At 39.1% G+C, this 14,028-nt stretch overlaps 1 protein-coding gene across 3 annotated transcripts in view; it reads right to left on the minus strand.

The window, feature by feature from the left end:
• The window catches only part of ITGAM (integrin subunit alpha M), a 55,075-nt gene that overhangs the window by 13,187 nt on the left and 27,860 nt on the right, over positions 1-14,028 (minus strand). For all 3 annotated transcript variants that reach the window (XM_035718370.2, XM_035718369.2, XM_035718368.2), the window contains exons 11-14: positions 7,873-8,002; positions 7,426-7,568; positions 1,123-1,263; positions 820-1,029 (exon numbers count right to left, since the gene is read on the minus strand). In XM_035718370.2, the coding sequence (XP_035574263.1) occupies positions 820-1,029; positions 1,123-1,263; positions 7,426-7,568; positions 7,873-8,002 (624 nt within the window). The remainder of the gene's footprint in view (positions 1-819; positions 1,030-1,122; positions 1,264-7,425; positions 7,569-7,872; positions 8,003-14,028) is intronic.

Raw genomic sequence — 14,028 nt, forward strand, 5'->3', positions numbered from 1 at the left:
AAGACCAGATGGCTTCAGCTAGCAGTGGTAGGAGAGAACCCGACTGTGGGAGTCCCTCTGAACAGTGGACTCCATCTAGCAGGTAACAGGGAGGCATTTCAGAAAGGAGACTATCTGTGGTGACCAAGATTTCAAGTGACCAACACAATGGACTACATAATTTGCATGATCCAGACCCCAAAAAATGCAGAACACTTGTTGAAAAATTATGAATTTCAAGGAGCAAGAGCAGGGCATTAAACCAAGTGCAAGTCCTACTTTCAGCACTAAAACCAGGACAGATCTGAGCAAATCAGGACTATCAGTCATTCTACCAAGACTGACTGAGATTCATTTTTTTAAAAAGGTTTTATTTATCTATTCATGAGAGACACAGAGAGAGGGGCAGAGACACAGGCAGAGGGAGAAGCAATCTCCATGCAGGAACCCTATGTGGGACTCGATCCTGGGTCTCCAGGATCAGGCCCTGAGCTGAAGGCAGATGCTTAACTGCTGAGCCACACAGGTGTCCTGACTAACTGAGATTCAGAAGAAAGAAATGCCTACCTCCCGACACTTCCAGCTGGCCATTTACCACCTCTGAGCCTTAAACTTTTCATCTTTATTTTTTTTTAATTTTTTATCTTTAAAGTAGGGGTTATGACGCTCTATGCATCTTCTATAGTTGTGGTAAGAATTTCTACTAAGTGTGTTATTTCCTTTGAAGGTTCTGAAAAGTAGTACTGGGAAAACTGATCTGGCAGCTGTGGGGATGTTGAATTAGAAAGGGACAATCACAAAAAGGCTACTGTCATGACGGGGACAGTTACCCAACCTCACCTGGCTGTGGGAGGGGCTGATGCCTGGTCCTGAGATTCCATGAAATAGGTAGACAGCACCTCGGTTCTCCTGCTCTCCTGGCGCTCCGATGGCCACGTCTGTCAGCTTGTCCCCATTCACATCCCCCAGCGCTGTCAGGGCCGCCCCAAAACGGCCCCAGGGGTGGCCCTGCTCCCCACGGAGGATGACCTCACACTGCCACTTAGCCCTCTGCAGGACAAAACCAGCATCAGGTCCCAACCCAACCAATTCCCCCACCCCATACCCAGGCCCCACTCAGCCCAGGCTCCAATAGTCACTCACCCCCCGAGGCAAGGGACACACAGACACTTGGCCTCCCCTTGACTGCTCGTAGTAATGGGGGGCCCCAATGAGGACCAAGTCAGAGCTGCCATCTCTATCCATGTCTACTGAGCAGAGGGAGGCCCCAAAGTAGGAGCCAATCTGAAAGAGATGAGTCTGGGATCAATCTCTTGCCACCAAAAGCAAAGTGTAAATGTTTTCTTCCTGTGAGGAAAGATTATACCGGCTGGGGAAAGCACTTGGGAGCAGATGTGATCTTCTGCATGCTTCAAATTCTCATTTGAATGTACTGCCAGCTGGAGGAAAATATTATGGAGTTGATGGGCAGTGGCTGAGGATCTACCCACATTCGTGTTCCAGGGAGATGCTTAATATAGCAAAGAAGAAGTTAAATTTGAAAACTACACAGAAAAGCCTGGAAGAGCATACAGAATAAGTTTGCAATATATTGTAAGTCTTTAGGGAGGTAAAAAATTCAAAGTTGGCAGTCTGGCCAACAAGGAATTGACTGGCTTATATTAAAAATAACTGTTGCTACAGAAATTTTTTTTGCATCTATTGAGAGATACTGTCTACCTCTTAAAATAATTTTTAAAATATGTTCCCAAAAAACGAAAATATGTTCAATGTCCACATGTAGAATTCATCCACAGGACTCATCCGTTTAGTCATTCATTCATTCATTCATTCATTCAGCCAACAAGAGTTTGCTATTTGCTGAGCATAAGGCTGGGTAGTGGAAACACAGCGCCTTCCAGTGCTCTCCATGGAGCAAGGTGGAGCAGAGGGAAATAGTAACAAACAGGGAGATGTATTTAGCAATTTCAAATTGTGGCAAGATCTAGGAAGGAAAAGTGCAGATGTCAAAACATGACTCACTGGATCTGACTTCTGCCCCCACACACCATTGAAGGAGGCCTCACTTGCTGCCCAAAAAAAGCATTTAAGCTTTAACCTAAAGTCAGTAGGATTTTTTGTCTTTACGTCAAGTTGATCAGGGTATAGTTTACATACAATAAAACTCAGCTTTTTTAGTACAGTTTTTTAAGTTTTAACAACCACATTAAGTCATGTAACCACCACCGATGATCAAGATATAAAAGTTTCATCACTCCCAAAATATTCCCTCATGCCCTGGCTGTAATCGATCTCTTCATATGACCCCTGGCAACTTCTGATCTGTTTTATATCTCTACAGTTTTGCCTTTTCTAGAATGTCATATAAATGGAATTATATAGTATGTAGCCTTTCACGTCTGGCTCCTTTCACCTAGAATAATGCATTTAAGATTAGGTTAGGTTGTTGTGTATATAAGTAGTCCAGTCCTTTTTATTTCCAGTATTTCTGACATTCCATTGTATGGATATACCATAGATTGTCTATTCATTCCCCAGAGGGATCCTTGGATTGTTTTTAATTTTTGGCAATTGTGAATAGAGATACTAGAAACTTTCACACACAGGTTTTCATACGAACATGTTTTTACTTCTCCGAAGTAAATACCTAGAAGCGAGATTGCTGGTATGCTAATTATATATTGAACTGTATAACAAATTGACAAACTGTTTCCAAAGTAGGCATGCCATTTTTCACTCAGACAGCAGCGTATGAGAGTTTTAGTTGTTGCTCATCCTTGACAGTACTTGATATTGCCAGTTTATTTCCTTGTTAATCATTCTAATATCTGTGTAGCAGTATCTCATAGTGGTTTTAATTTGCCTTTCCTTAATGATTAATGGCATAGAGGATGTTTTCATGTACTCATTTGCTATCCATGTATCTTCTTAAGTGAAGTGTCTGTTAAATATTTAGCTTACTTCTTCATTGAACTGTTTGATTTCTTATTGTTGAGTTTTTGAGAATCCTTTATATATTTTGGATATAAGTCCTTTGTCATCCACATAATTTAAAAAAGAAGGAAAATTTGCAAATATTTTTTCCAATCTGTAGTTTGTCTGTTCATTCTCTTAATATGTCTTTCATAAAGCAGAAACTTTTCATTTTGATGAAGTCCTATTTATCAGTTTTTCCTTTATGGACCTGCTTTTAATGTTACAGCTAAGAACTCTTTGCCTAATACAAGGTCACAGAGATTTTCTCCTATGTTTTCTTCCACAAGTATTATATTTTAGATTTTACGTTTAGCTCCATGATCTACTTTGAGTTAATCTTGATATGGTATAAGATATTGGTAGAGGTTTTGTTTTGTTTTTTACTGTGGATGTCTGATTGTTCCATTGAAGTCTCCATCAAAATGTCTTTGTGCCTTTATTTAAAATCAATTGACTATGTGTGTGTCTGTTCCAGACCTACTCTGTTCCACTGATCTTCATGTCTATCCTTCTGCCAATGTCACACTGTCCTGATTATTTTAACTTTCCAGTAAGTCTTAAAATCAGGCAGTGTATGAATTCTCCACTAAATACTTAATAGTATTTATTGAACTTCTTTCTAAAACTGTTTTGCATATGCTACTTTCTTTGATTTTCCATATAAATCTAAGCATCAACTTCAATTCTACAAAATAAATGTCTGGGATTTTGACTGGGATTGTGTTGAATATATAGATCAGCTGGGGAGAATTGACATCTTAACAATAGTCTTCCAGTCTATGAACACACTATACCTCTCAATTTGTTTAGGGCTTTGATTTCTTTCATTGATGTTTCATAGCCTTTAGCATACAGAAATCATACACATTTTTTAAATTTATATCTAAGTATTTCATCATCTTTGGTGCTACTGTAAATGGCACTTTTTTCTCTTTTTTTCTCCTTTCTTCCTTTTTTAATTTTTATTTAAATTAAATTTAGTTAACATGTAGTATATTATTAGTTTCAGAGATAGAATTTAGTGATTCACCAATTGCATATGACACCCAGGGCTCATTACATCAAGTGACCTCCTTAACACCCATCACCCAATTCCCCCATCATCCCAACCACCTTGCCTCCAGCAACCTTCAGTTTGTTCCTTATAGTTAAGAGTCTCTTATGGTTTGCCTCCCTCTCTGTTTTTATCGTATTTTATTCTTCCTTCCATTTGCCTATGTTCATCTGTTTCGTTTCTTAAATTCCACATATGAGTGAAATCACATGGTATTTGACTTTCTCTGACTGACTTATTTCACTTAATATAAAACCCTCTAGTTCTACCCATGTCGTTACAAATGGCAAGATTTCATTCTTTTTGATGGCTGAGTAATTTTTCAATATTTAATTGGCTTTAATTTTTTTTTTAATCCAGAAAAGTAAAAAAAAAAAATCACTGCCAAATCTAAGGTTACAAAAATTCACCTATGTCCTTCTAAGAGGTTTATAGCTTTATTTCTCACATTTGGATTTTTTATCTATTTTGAGTTAATTTTTGTATATTGTGAGCTAGGGTATATCCAGTTGTCCCAGCACCATTTGTTGAAAGATTATTTTTCCCCATTGAATGAACTTGGTACCTTGTCAAAAATCAATTGATTACAGATGTATAGGTTTATTTCTGGACTCTCAGTTCTGTTCCATTTACCTGTAGGCCTATCCTTATGTTGGTACCACACTGTCTTAATTACTGTAGATTGGTAATAAACTTTGAAATTGGAAATTCTTCTTTTTCAAGATTATTTTGGCTATTCTTTGTCCCATGCATTTCCATTTGAACTTTAGAATCAGCTTATCCATTTCTCAACACTATTGAACAAGACTTGCATTCCTGGGATAAACAATACTTGGTCATACATAATATCCTATTTATAGATTTAAATTTTCATTAAAAATTGGTTTGTAGTCAACAAAGGATTTTAAACTGAAGATTTATATAAACAGTTTCTCATTTAGAAAGTTCACCCTCCCTCTATGGATTAGATGGAGGCAAAATGAGAGTATGGGAGACCAGCAAGACTACAGTGAGGGCTACAGAAAGATGGTGATGGCCTGGACCAGGCTGATTTCAATAGAAATGGAGGGAGTGGATAGATTTGAGATGAAACTGTTTCCTACTCTTCTTCCCAGTGTACTCACCCACACTCCCCCCATCCCGATACACACGCTCTGAACTCTGCCTCATGGTCTCTCCCTTGTTTGGCCCTTTATTTCCCCATTCTTCACGTCTCTAGTTCTTCCACCTTAACTGTCACTTTCTCCAGGAAACCTTCCCTAATGCCCTTGTGTGGGTGCCCTTCCCATTTGCTTTCATAACACCCAGACTGTCCCAGTTTAAGTATTTTTCATTCTTGATTATGATTTGTATGTATAATACCTGTGTGTGAGAAAGGAGTTCACCAGCTAACTTTCTCCATGTGATCCTGGACCACACACACAAAAAAGAGAAGTAGCATCATGTCCACGCTTGACTTCCTGGAATTCCCCTACACATTCCCCCCACCTCATACCTGGTATGTATCAGGCACTGATGCCATCAACAGTCAATATGTGTTGATAAAATCTATGAAAAGTCTGTTTGAAGAATTTGAGTAATGGGAAAGAATTATGATAAGATGTTCAAGTATCAGAATTAACTGTTTTCAACTCTTTGAGGAACCTCCACACAGTTTTCCAGAGTGGCTGCACCAGTTCACATTTCCACCAACAGTGTAAGAGGGTTCCCTTTTCTCTGCATCCTCTCCAACATTTGTGGTTTCCTGCCTTGTTAATTTTCCCCATTCTCACTGGTGTGAGGTGGTATCTCATTGTGGTTTTGATTTGTATTTCCCTGATGGCAAGTGATGCAGAGCATTTTCTCATGTGCATGTTGGCCATGTCTATGTCTTCCTCTGTGAGATTTCTCTTCATGTCTTTTGCCCATTTCATGATTGGATTGTTGGTTTCTTTGGTGCCCTACGACCCAGCAATTGCACTGTTGGGGATTTACCCCAAAGATTCAGATGCAATGAAACGCTGGGACACCTGCACCCCGATGTTTATAGCAGCAATGTCCACAATAGCCAAACTGTGGAAGGAGCCTCGGTGTCCATCAAAAGATGAATGGATAAAGAAGATGTGTTTATGTATACAAAGGAATATTACTCAGCCATTAGAAACGACAAATACCCACCATTTGCTTCAACGTGGATGGAACTGGAGGGTATTATGCTAAGTGAAGTAAGTCAATTGGAGAAGGACAAACATTATATGTTCTCATTCATTTGGGGAATATAAATAATAGTGAAAGGGAATATAAGGGAAGGGAGAAGAAATGTGTGGGAAATATCAGAAAGGGAGACAGAACATAAAGACTCCTAACTCTGGGAAACGAACTAGGGGTGGTGGAAGGGGAGGAGGGCGGGGGGTGGGGGTGACTGGGTGACGGGCACTGAGGGGGGCACTTGACGGGATGAGCACTGGGTGTTATTCTGTATGTTGGTAAATTGAACACCAATAAAAAATAAATTTATTAAAAAAAAGAATTAACTGTTTTCAGCCACATATGATGCATTAATTGCTGGTCAAAGTGAACCAGTGATGGAAATTAAAGGAATACACACAGAACTACAGGTACAATATTATGGGTGCAGTACTATTTCAGGAATTTGCAAGAATAATTTGAACTAGAAATTTTTGCCTCTCATACCACATAAAATGCTCCACATAAGATGAAACCACACCTCTTTTGCAGGGGTGATATCCAAAAACTTGAACTACTGGGACTGCTCGGGCACTGACCAAGGGCTTAGCTGGAGTAGGTCTGAAAGCTCCCCTCAGGTGCCCTGTCTGACTTCATAGTTGCTGGATCATGGGGAAGTTCAAAGAGTAGTGGGGAAGGAGCCAGAATGTGGGGGTGAGAGAAGAGGGAAAGCTGCTATTGACAGGCAGATATGGAATTATTTCAATATTTTAATAATTAATATGGTTATACTGGTTAAATACCAGCTCTGTGTAAAGGGAGACTCATACAGAGTTCTGTACAAGTCAAGTATCATTATTTATTGTTGTTAGAAAAGTGAGGGGGCACCTGGATAAGCATCCAACTCTGATATCAGCTCAGATCAAGATATCAGGGTCGTGAGATCAAGCCCTGTATTGGGCTCCATGCTGAGCATGGAGCCTGATTAAGAGTCTCTCTCTCTCTCTCTCTCTCTCTCTTTCTCCCTCTGCCCCTGCCCCCACAACCCTCTCACACACTCTCTCTCTCTAAAAAAAGAAAAGTGAGGACACAAATACAAAGCTTATTCTGTGATTTCCCAGCTCAAAGCCCTCTGAAAGCTCCTTTTACAAAATTCTGACTCACATGGCACTTGGTGATGCCCATCCAGGAATCTCAGCCCCCAGAATATCTCTGTTTGTGCATTTATGCTCCACATGCTCTGCACTTACCTGGCTGCCCTTGATAATAGCGTTGGTCTCCCAGGTACCAGCATTCTCTTTGAACATCACCACCATGCCAGTGTGCCGATATCGAGGTGCCCCAAGAACCAGATTTTGTACCCTGCTCCTCAGGATGACTTCAGCAGCATAACCTGAAGATGGTGATCTGAGAAGGTAAGTGTTTTCCTTCACAGACTCTGCCCCCTCTGACAGACCTATCCCTTGAGTAGGGACAATGCAGTAGCCCCATGCTTAGTAGGTTGGGATATCTGGATATCTGGATATCTTAGTAGGTTGGGATATATTTCCCCTTGTTGACATAATTAAATTGAAATTTTGAAATTTCTGTCTTTAAAGTTATTCCAAGGGCCCACAAAATATCCAATGAAATCTATGCTAGTTGAGTTATGCCATACCCTGACCCCTTCTTAGAGTTACTCTGCCCTTTCTACTCACCCAAGTAAGCATCATTCATGTCTGAATCTACCCTGGTCATGTTGATGAAGGTGAATTTATCCTTTGATGCATGAAGAAAGGCTCCTCCAGCCCAGTCAAAGCTCCCCACAGCACCTAGCAAGAGACCATTCTGGGAAACAGAGTAGAACAAGATTGAGCAACCTGCAGCTTCAGTACAATCCTTATCAAAATTCCAATAGCATTTTTCACAGAAATAGAACAAACAATCCTAAAATTTATATGGAGCCACAAAAGATCCCAAATAGCCAAAGCAATTTCGAGAAAGAAGAACAAAGCTAGAGGCATCATGCTTCCTGATTTCAAACTAGATTGCAAAACTACAGTAATCAAAACAGTATGGTATTGACATAAAAGCAGACACACAAATCAATACAGTAGGATATATAGAGAGCCCAGAAATAAACCCATATTTACATAATCAATTAATTTACAACAAAGGAGTCAAAAATATAGAATGGGGAAAGGCAGTATCTCAATAAATAGGATTGGGAAAACTGGAAAGCCACAGGCAAAAGAATGAAACTGATCCACTGTCTCACATCGCTCACAAAAATGGATTCAACACTTGAATATAAGACTAGAAACCATAAAGCTCCAAGAATAAAACATAGATGATAAGAATTTGACATGATCCTAAGCAATGATTTTTCAAATTTGACACCAAAAGCAAAGGCAACAAAAGCAAAAGTAAATAAGTAGGACCGGGCAGCCCTGATGGTGCAGTGGCTTAGCGCCGCCTGCAGCCCAGGGTGTGATCCTGGAGATCCTGGATCGAGTCCCACGTCAGGCTCTCCGCATGGAGCCTGTTTCTCCCTCTGCCTGTTTCTCTGCCTCTCTCTCTCTCTCTCTCTCTCTCTCTGTCTCTATGAATAAATAAATAAAATCTTTTAAAATAAATAAATAAATAAATAAATAAATAAATAAATAAATCAAGTAGGACTACATCAAACTAAAAGGCTTCTGCACAGCAAAGAAACCATCAACAAAATGAAAAGGCAACCTACAGAAGGGGAGAAAGAATTGGTAAATCATTTATCTGATAAGGGGTTAATATACAAAATATATACAAATGTATCTGTATAAATGCAAATATATAGGAATCCTTACTCCTACAATTCAATGACAAAAGAAATCTGATTTTAAAATGGGCAGAAGGCCTTTCTTTCAGCCAGAACCACCATCTTTCAGTAATTCACCAAAATGACCAACGCAAAGGGAAAGAGGAGGGGTACCCGCTATATGTTCTCTAGGCCTTTTAGAAAACATGGAGGTGTTCCTTTGGCCACATACATGCAAATCTATAAGAAAGGTGATATTGTAGACATCAAGGGAAGGCACTGTTCAAAAAGGAATGCCCCACAAATGTTACCATGGCAAAACTGGAGGAGTCTACAATGTTACTCAGCATGCTGTTGGCATTGTTGTAAACAAACAAGTTAAGGGCAAGATTCTTGCCAAGAGAATTAATGTCCACATTGAGCATATTAAACTCCCAAAGAGCCGAGATAGCTTCCTAAAGCATGTGAAGAAAATGATCAGAAAAAGAAGGAAGCCAAAGAGAAAGGTACTTGGGTCCAACTGAAGTGCCAGCCTGCCCCACCCAGAGAAGCACACTTTGTGAGAACCAATGGAAAGGAGCCTGAACTGCTGCAACCCATTCCCTATGAATTCATGGCATGATAAATGTAAAGAAAATAAAAGACCTCAGGATTGTAAAAAATAAATAAAATAAAATAAAATAAAATAAAATAAAATAAAATAAAATAAAATAAAAATGGTCAGAAGGGCAGCCCAGGTGGCTCAGTGGTTTAGTGTAGCCTTCAGCCCGGAGTGTGGTCCTGGAGACTCGGGATCGCGAGTCCCGTATAGGGTTCCCTGCGTGGAGCCTGCTTCTCCCTCTGCCTGTGTCTCTGAGTCTCTCTCTCTCTCTCTCTCTCTCTGTCTCTGTCTCTCATGAATAAATAAATAAAATCTTTTTTAAAAAGTGAGCAGAAGATCTAAATAGACATATTTCCAAAAAAGACATGCAGATGGCCAAGAGATACATAAAACAGTGCTCAGCATCACTAGTCATCAGAGAAATGCAAATCAAAATCATGATGAGATGTCACCTCACACCTGTTAGATTGGTTTTCACCAAAAAGAAAAGAAATAACAAGTATTAGATGGGAAACAACACATGTTGGCAAGGATGCAGAGAAAGAAGAACCCTCTTACACTGTAGGTGGGAATGTGAACTGGTGTAGCCTCTTTGGAAAACAGTATGGAGATTCCTCAAAAATTAAAAAAAAAAAAAAACTACCCTACAACCCATCGATTGCACTACTAGGCCTTTACCCAAAGGATACAAACACAGTGCAGTCAAAGGAGCGCATGCACTTCAATGCTTATAGCAGCATTATCTACAATAATCAAATTATGGAAATAATGAACTATGAATGGATAAAGAAGGTGAGATAGATAGATGATAGATAGATAGATAGATAGATAGATAGATAGATAGATAGATAGATAATCGGATCTTAGCCAGCCATCAAATATAATGAGATCTTGCCATTTGCAACATGGATGGAGCTAGAGTATATTATATTGAGCAAAATAAGTCAGTCAGAGAAAGACAAATACCATATGATTTCACTCATATGTGGAATTTAAGAAACAAAACAGATGAACATAGAAGGGGGAAAAACAGAGAGGGAAGCAAACCATAAGAGAGTCTTAACTATAGAGAACAACCTGAGGGTTGATGAAGGGAGGTGGGCAGGGAATGGGCTAAATGGATGATGAGTATTAAGGAGGGCACTTGTGATGACCACTGGGTATTATATGTAAGTGATGAATCACTCAATTCTATACCTGAAACCAATATGTTATCATATATGTTAACTAACTAGAATTTAAGCAAAAAGATGAAATAAGGGGATTCCCAGGTGGCTCAGCAGTTTGGAGCCTGCCTTCGGCCCAGGGTGTGATCCTGGAGTCCTGGGATCAAGTCCCACATCGGGCTCCCTGCATGGAGCCTGCTTCTCCCTCTGCCTGTGTCTCTGCCTCTCTCTCTCTGTGTGTCTCTCATGAATAAATAAATAAAATCTTTTTTTTAAAGTTGAAATAATAAAGAAACAAAACAGATATGTGAAACAAAGAAGCAAACCATAAAACAGACTCTTAACTGAAGGTTGCTGGATGGGAGGTGGGCAGGGGATGGGTTAAATGAGTGATGGGTATTAAGGAGGGCACTTGTTGTGATGAGCACTGTGTGTTGTATGTAAGTGATTCATCACTAACATACAACAAAGTCTAATACTGAAACTAATATTACACTATGTTAACTAACTGGAATCAAATAAAAGCCTTTTAAAAAGAGATAGCAAGGGTTGGCGGGAATGTGGAGAAAAAGGAACACTTGTGCACTGTTGGTGAGAATGTAAACTGACACAGCCACTATGGAAAACAGAATGGAGGATCCTCAAAAATTTTAAAAACAGAATTACTATTGATCCAAAAATCCTACTTCTAGGTATTTATATAAAGGAAATGAAAACACTAACTCAAAAGATATCTGCACCACCATGTTCATGAAGCCTTATTTATAATAGCCAAGATGTTGGGGTACCTGGGTGGCTCAGTCAGTTAAGCATCCAACTCTTGATTTTAGCTAAGGTCATGGTCTTGAGGTTGTGGGATTGAGCCTCATGTCTGGCTCCACGCTAAGCATGGAATCTGCTTGAGATTCTCTCTCTCCCTCTGCCTCTGCCCCTCCCTTAGCTCACATTCACTCATCTCTCTCTTTCAAAATAAATTCTTTTTAAAAAAATTTTAAAAACTGGGCAGCCTGGGTGGCTCAGAGGTTTAGTGCCACCTTCAGCCCAGGGTGTGATCCTGGAGACCTGGGATGGAGTCCCACATCGGGCTCCCTGCATAGAGCCTGCTTCTCCCTGTGCCTGTGTCTCTGCCTCTCTCTCTCTCTCTGTGTCTCTCATGAATAAATAAATAAAATCTTTTTTTAAAAAATTTAAAAAACAATAGCCAAGATATTGAAATAATGTAAGTGTCCATCAATGTATGAATAGATAAAGAAAATGTGGTATATAATAAAATGGAATATTGTTTGGCCATAAAAAAGAAGGAAATCCTGCCATTTGTGACAATATGTATGGACCCTGAGGGCATTATACTAAGTGAAATAAGTCAGAGAAATATACGTACAGTATGATCTCACTTATATGTGGAATCTAAAAACAAAACAAACCAAATTACATAGATGCAGAGAACACATTGGTGGTTGCCAAAGGCAATGAGTTGGGAGGGCAGGCAAAATGAGTGGTGGTAGCCAAAAGGTGCAAATTTCCAGTTATTAAATTAAAAATTCAGGGATTTAATATACAACGTAGTGAGTATAGTTAATAAAACTGTAACGTATATTTGAAAGTTATCAAGAAAATAAATCTTATTACCAAGAAGCAGTCGCAAATGGAGGCTATAAAAATGAGAATGAACAAGGCAGAAGAGCAAATCAGTGATATAGAAGATAAAATGATGGAAAATAAGGAAACTGGAAAAAAGAGAGAAAGAAAACTAGTAGATAATGAAGGGAGACTTGGAGAACTCAGCAATTCCATAAAATGAAATGATAACCAGGATAATAGGGGTCCTAGAAGATGAGGAGCAGGAGAGGGGGGCAGTAGGTTTATTTGAACAAATTATAGCTGAGAACTTCCCTAATCTAAGGAAGGAAACATTCAAGTCCAGGAGGCAAAGAGAATTCCCTCAAAATCAATAAAAATAAGTCAACACCTTGACATATAATAGTGAAGTTTGCAGATTTCAGAGATAAAGAGAAAATCCTGAAAGCAGCTTGAGACAAGAGGCCCTTAACCTAAAAGGATAGAAACAGAAGGCTTGCAGCAGACTTGTCTACAGACACCTGGCAGGCTAGAAAGGATTGGCATGATATATTCAATGTGCTAAGTGGGGAAAATATGCAGCCAAGAATACTTTATCCAGCAAGGCTGTCATTCAGAATGGAAGGAGAAATAAAGAGTTCCCAGGACAAACAAAAACTAAAGGAATTTGTGAACAGCAAACTAGAAATATTAAAGGGGATCCTTTGAGTAAAGAGAGAGCCCAATAGTAACAAAGACCAGAAAGGAACAGAAACAATCTACAGAAACAGCAACTTTACAAGTAATACAATGGCACTAAATTCATATCTTTCAATAATTAATATGATGTAAATGGACTAAATGCTCCAATCAAAAGACACAGGGTATCAGATTGGATCTTTTTTAAAGATTTATTTATTTATTCATGAGAGACACAGAGGAAAAGAGGAAGAGACATAGGCAGAGGGAGAAGCAGGCTCCTCACAGGGGGCCCGAGGCAGAACTCAATCCCAGATCCCAGGATCACGCCCTGAGCCGAAGGCAGATGCTCAACCGCTGAGCCAGGCAGGCATCCCAGATTGGATTTTTAAAAAGATTCATCAATATATTGATTACAAAAGACTCATTTTAGACCCAAAGACACCTCCAAATTGAAAGTGGACAAGTGGACATCTATCATGCAAATGGAAGTCAAAAGAAAGCTAGAGTAGCAATCTTTGTATCAGATAAACTAGATTTTAAACCAAAGACTGTAATAAGAGATGGAGAAGGACACTGTTTCATAATAAAAGGGTCTATCCAACAAGAAGATCTAACAATTGTAAATATTTACAAACTGAACTTCAGAGCAGCCAACTATATAAACCAATTAATAACAAAATTAATTGAAACACGTTGATAATAATCAATAATAGTAGGAGATTTTAACACCTCACTCACAGCAATGGACAGATAATCTGACAGAAGATAAACAAGGAAACAAGGGCTTTGAATGACCTACTAGACCAGATGGACTTTACAGATATAGTCAGAGCATTTCATCCTAAAGCAGCAAAATACACATTCTTCTGGAGTGCACATGGAACATTCTCCAGAATAGATCACATATTGGGTCACAAATCAGGTCTCAAATGATACAAAAAGACTGAAATTATACCATTCATATTTTCAGACCAGTGTTTTAAAACCTGAAGTCAACAACAAGAAAAACTTTGAAAGGACTACAAATATATGGAGTTTAAAGCGCATCCTA

The sequence above is a fragment of the Canis lupus genome, chromosome 6 (genome assembly GCF_003254725.2).
Source record: "Canis lupus dingo isolate Sandy chromosome 6, ASM325472v2, whole genome shotgun sequence".
Classification (NCBI taxonomy): domain Eukaryota; kingdom Metazoa; phylum Chordata; class Mammalia; order Carnivora; family Canidae; genus Canis; species Canis lupus.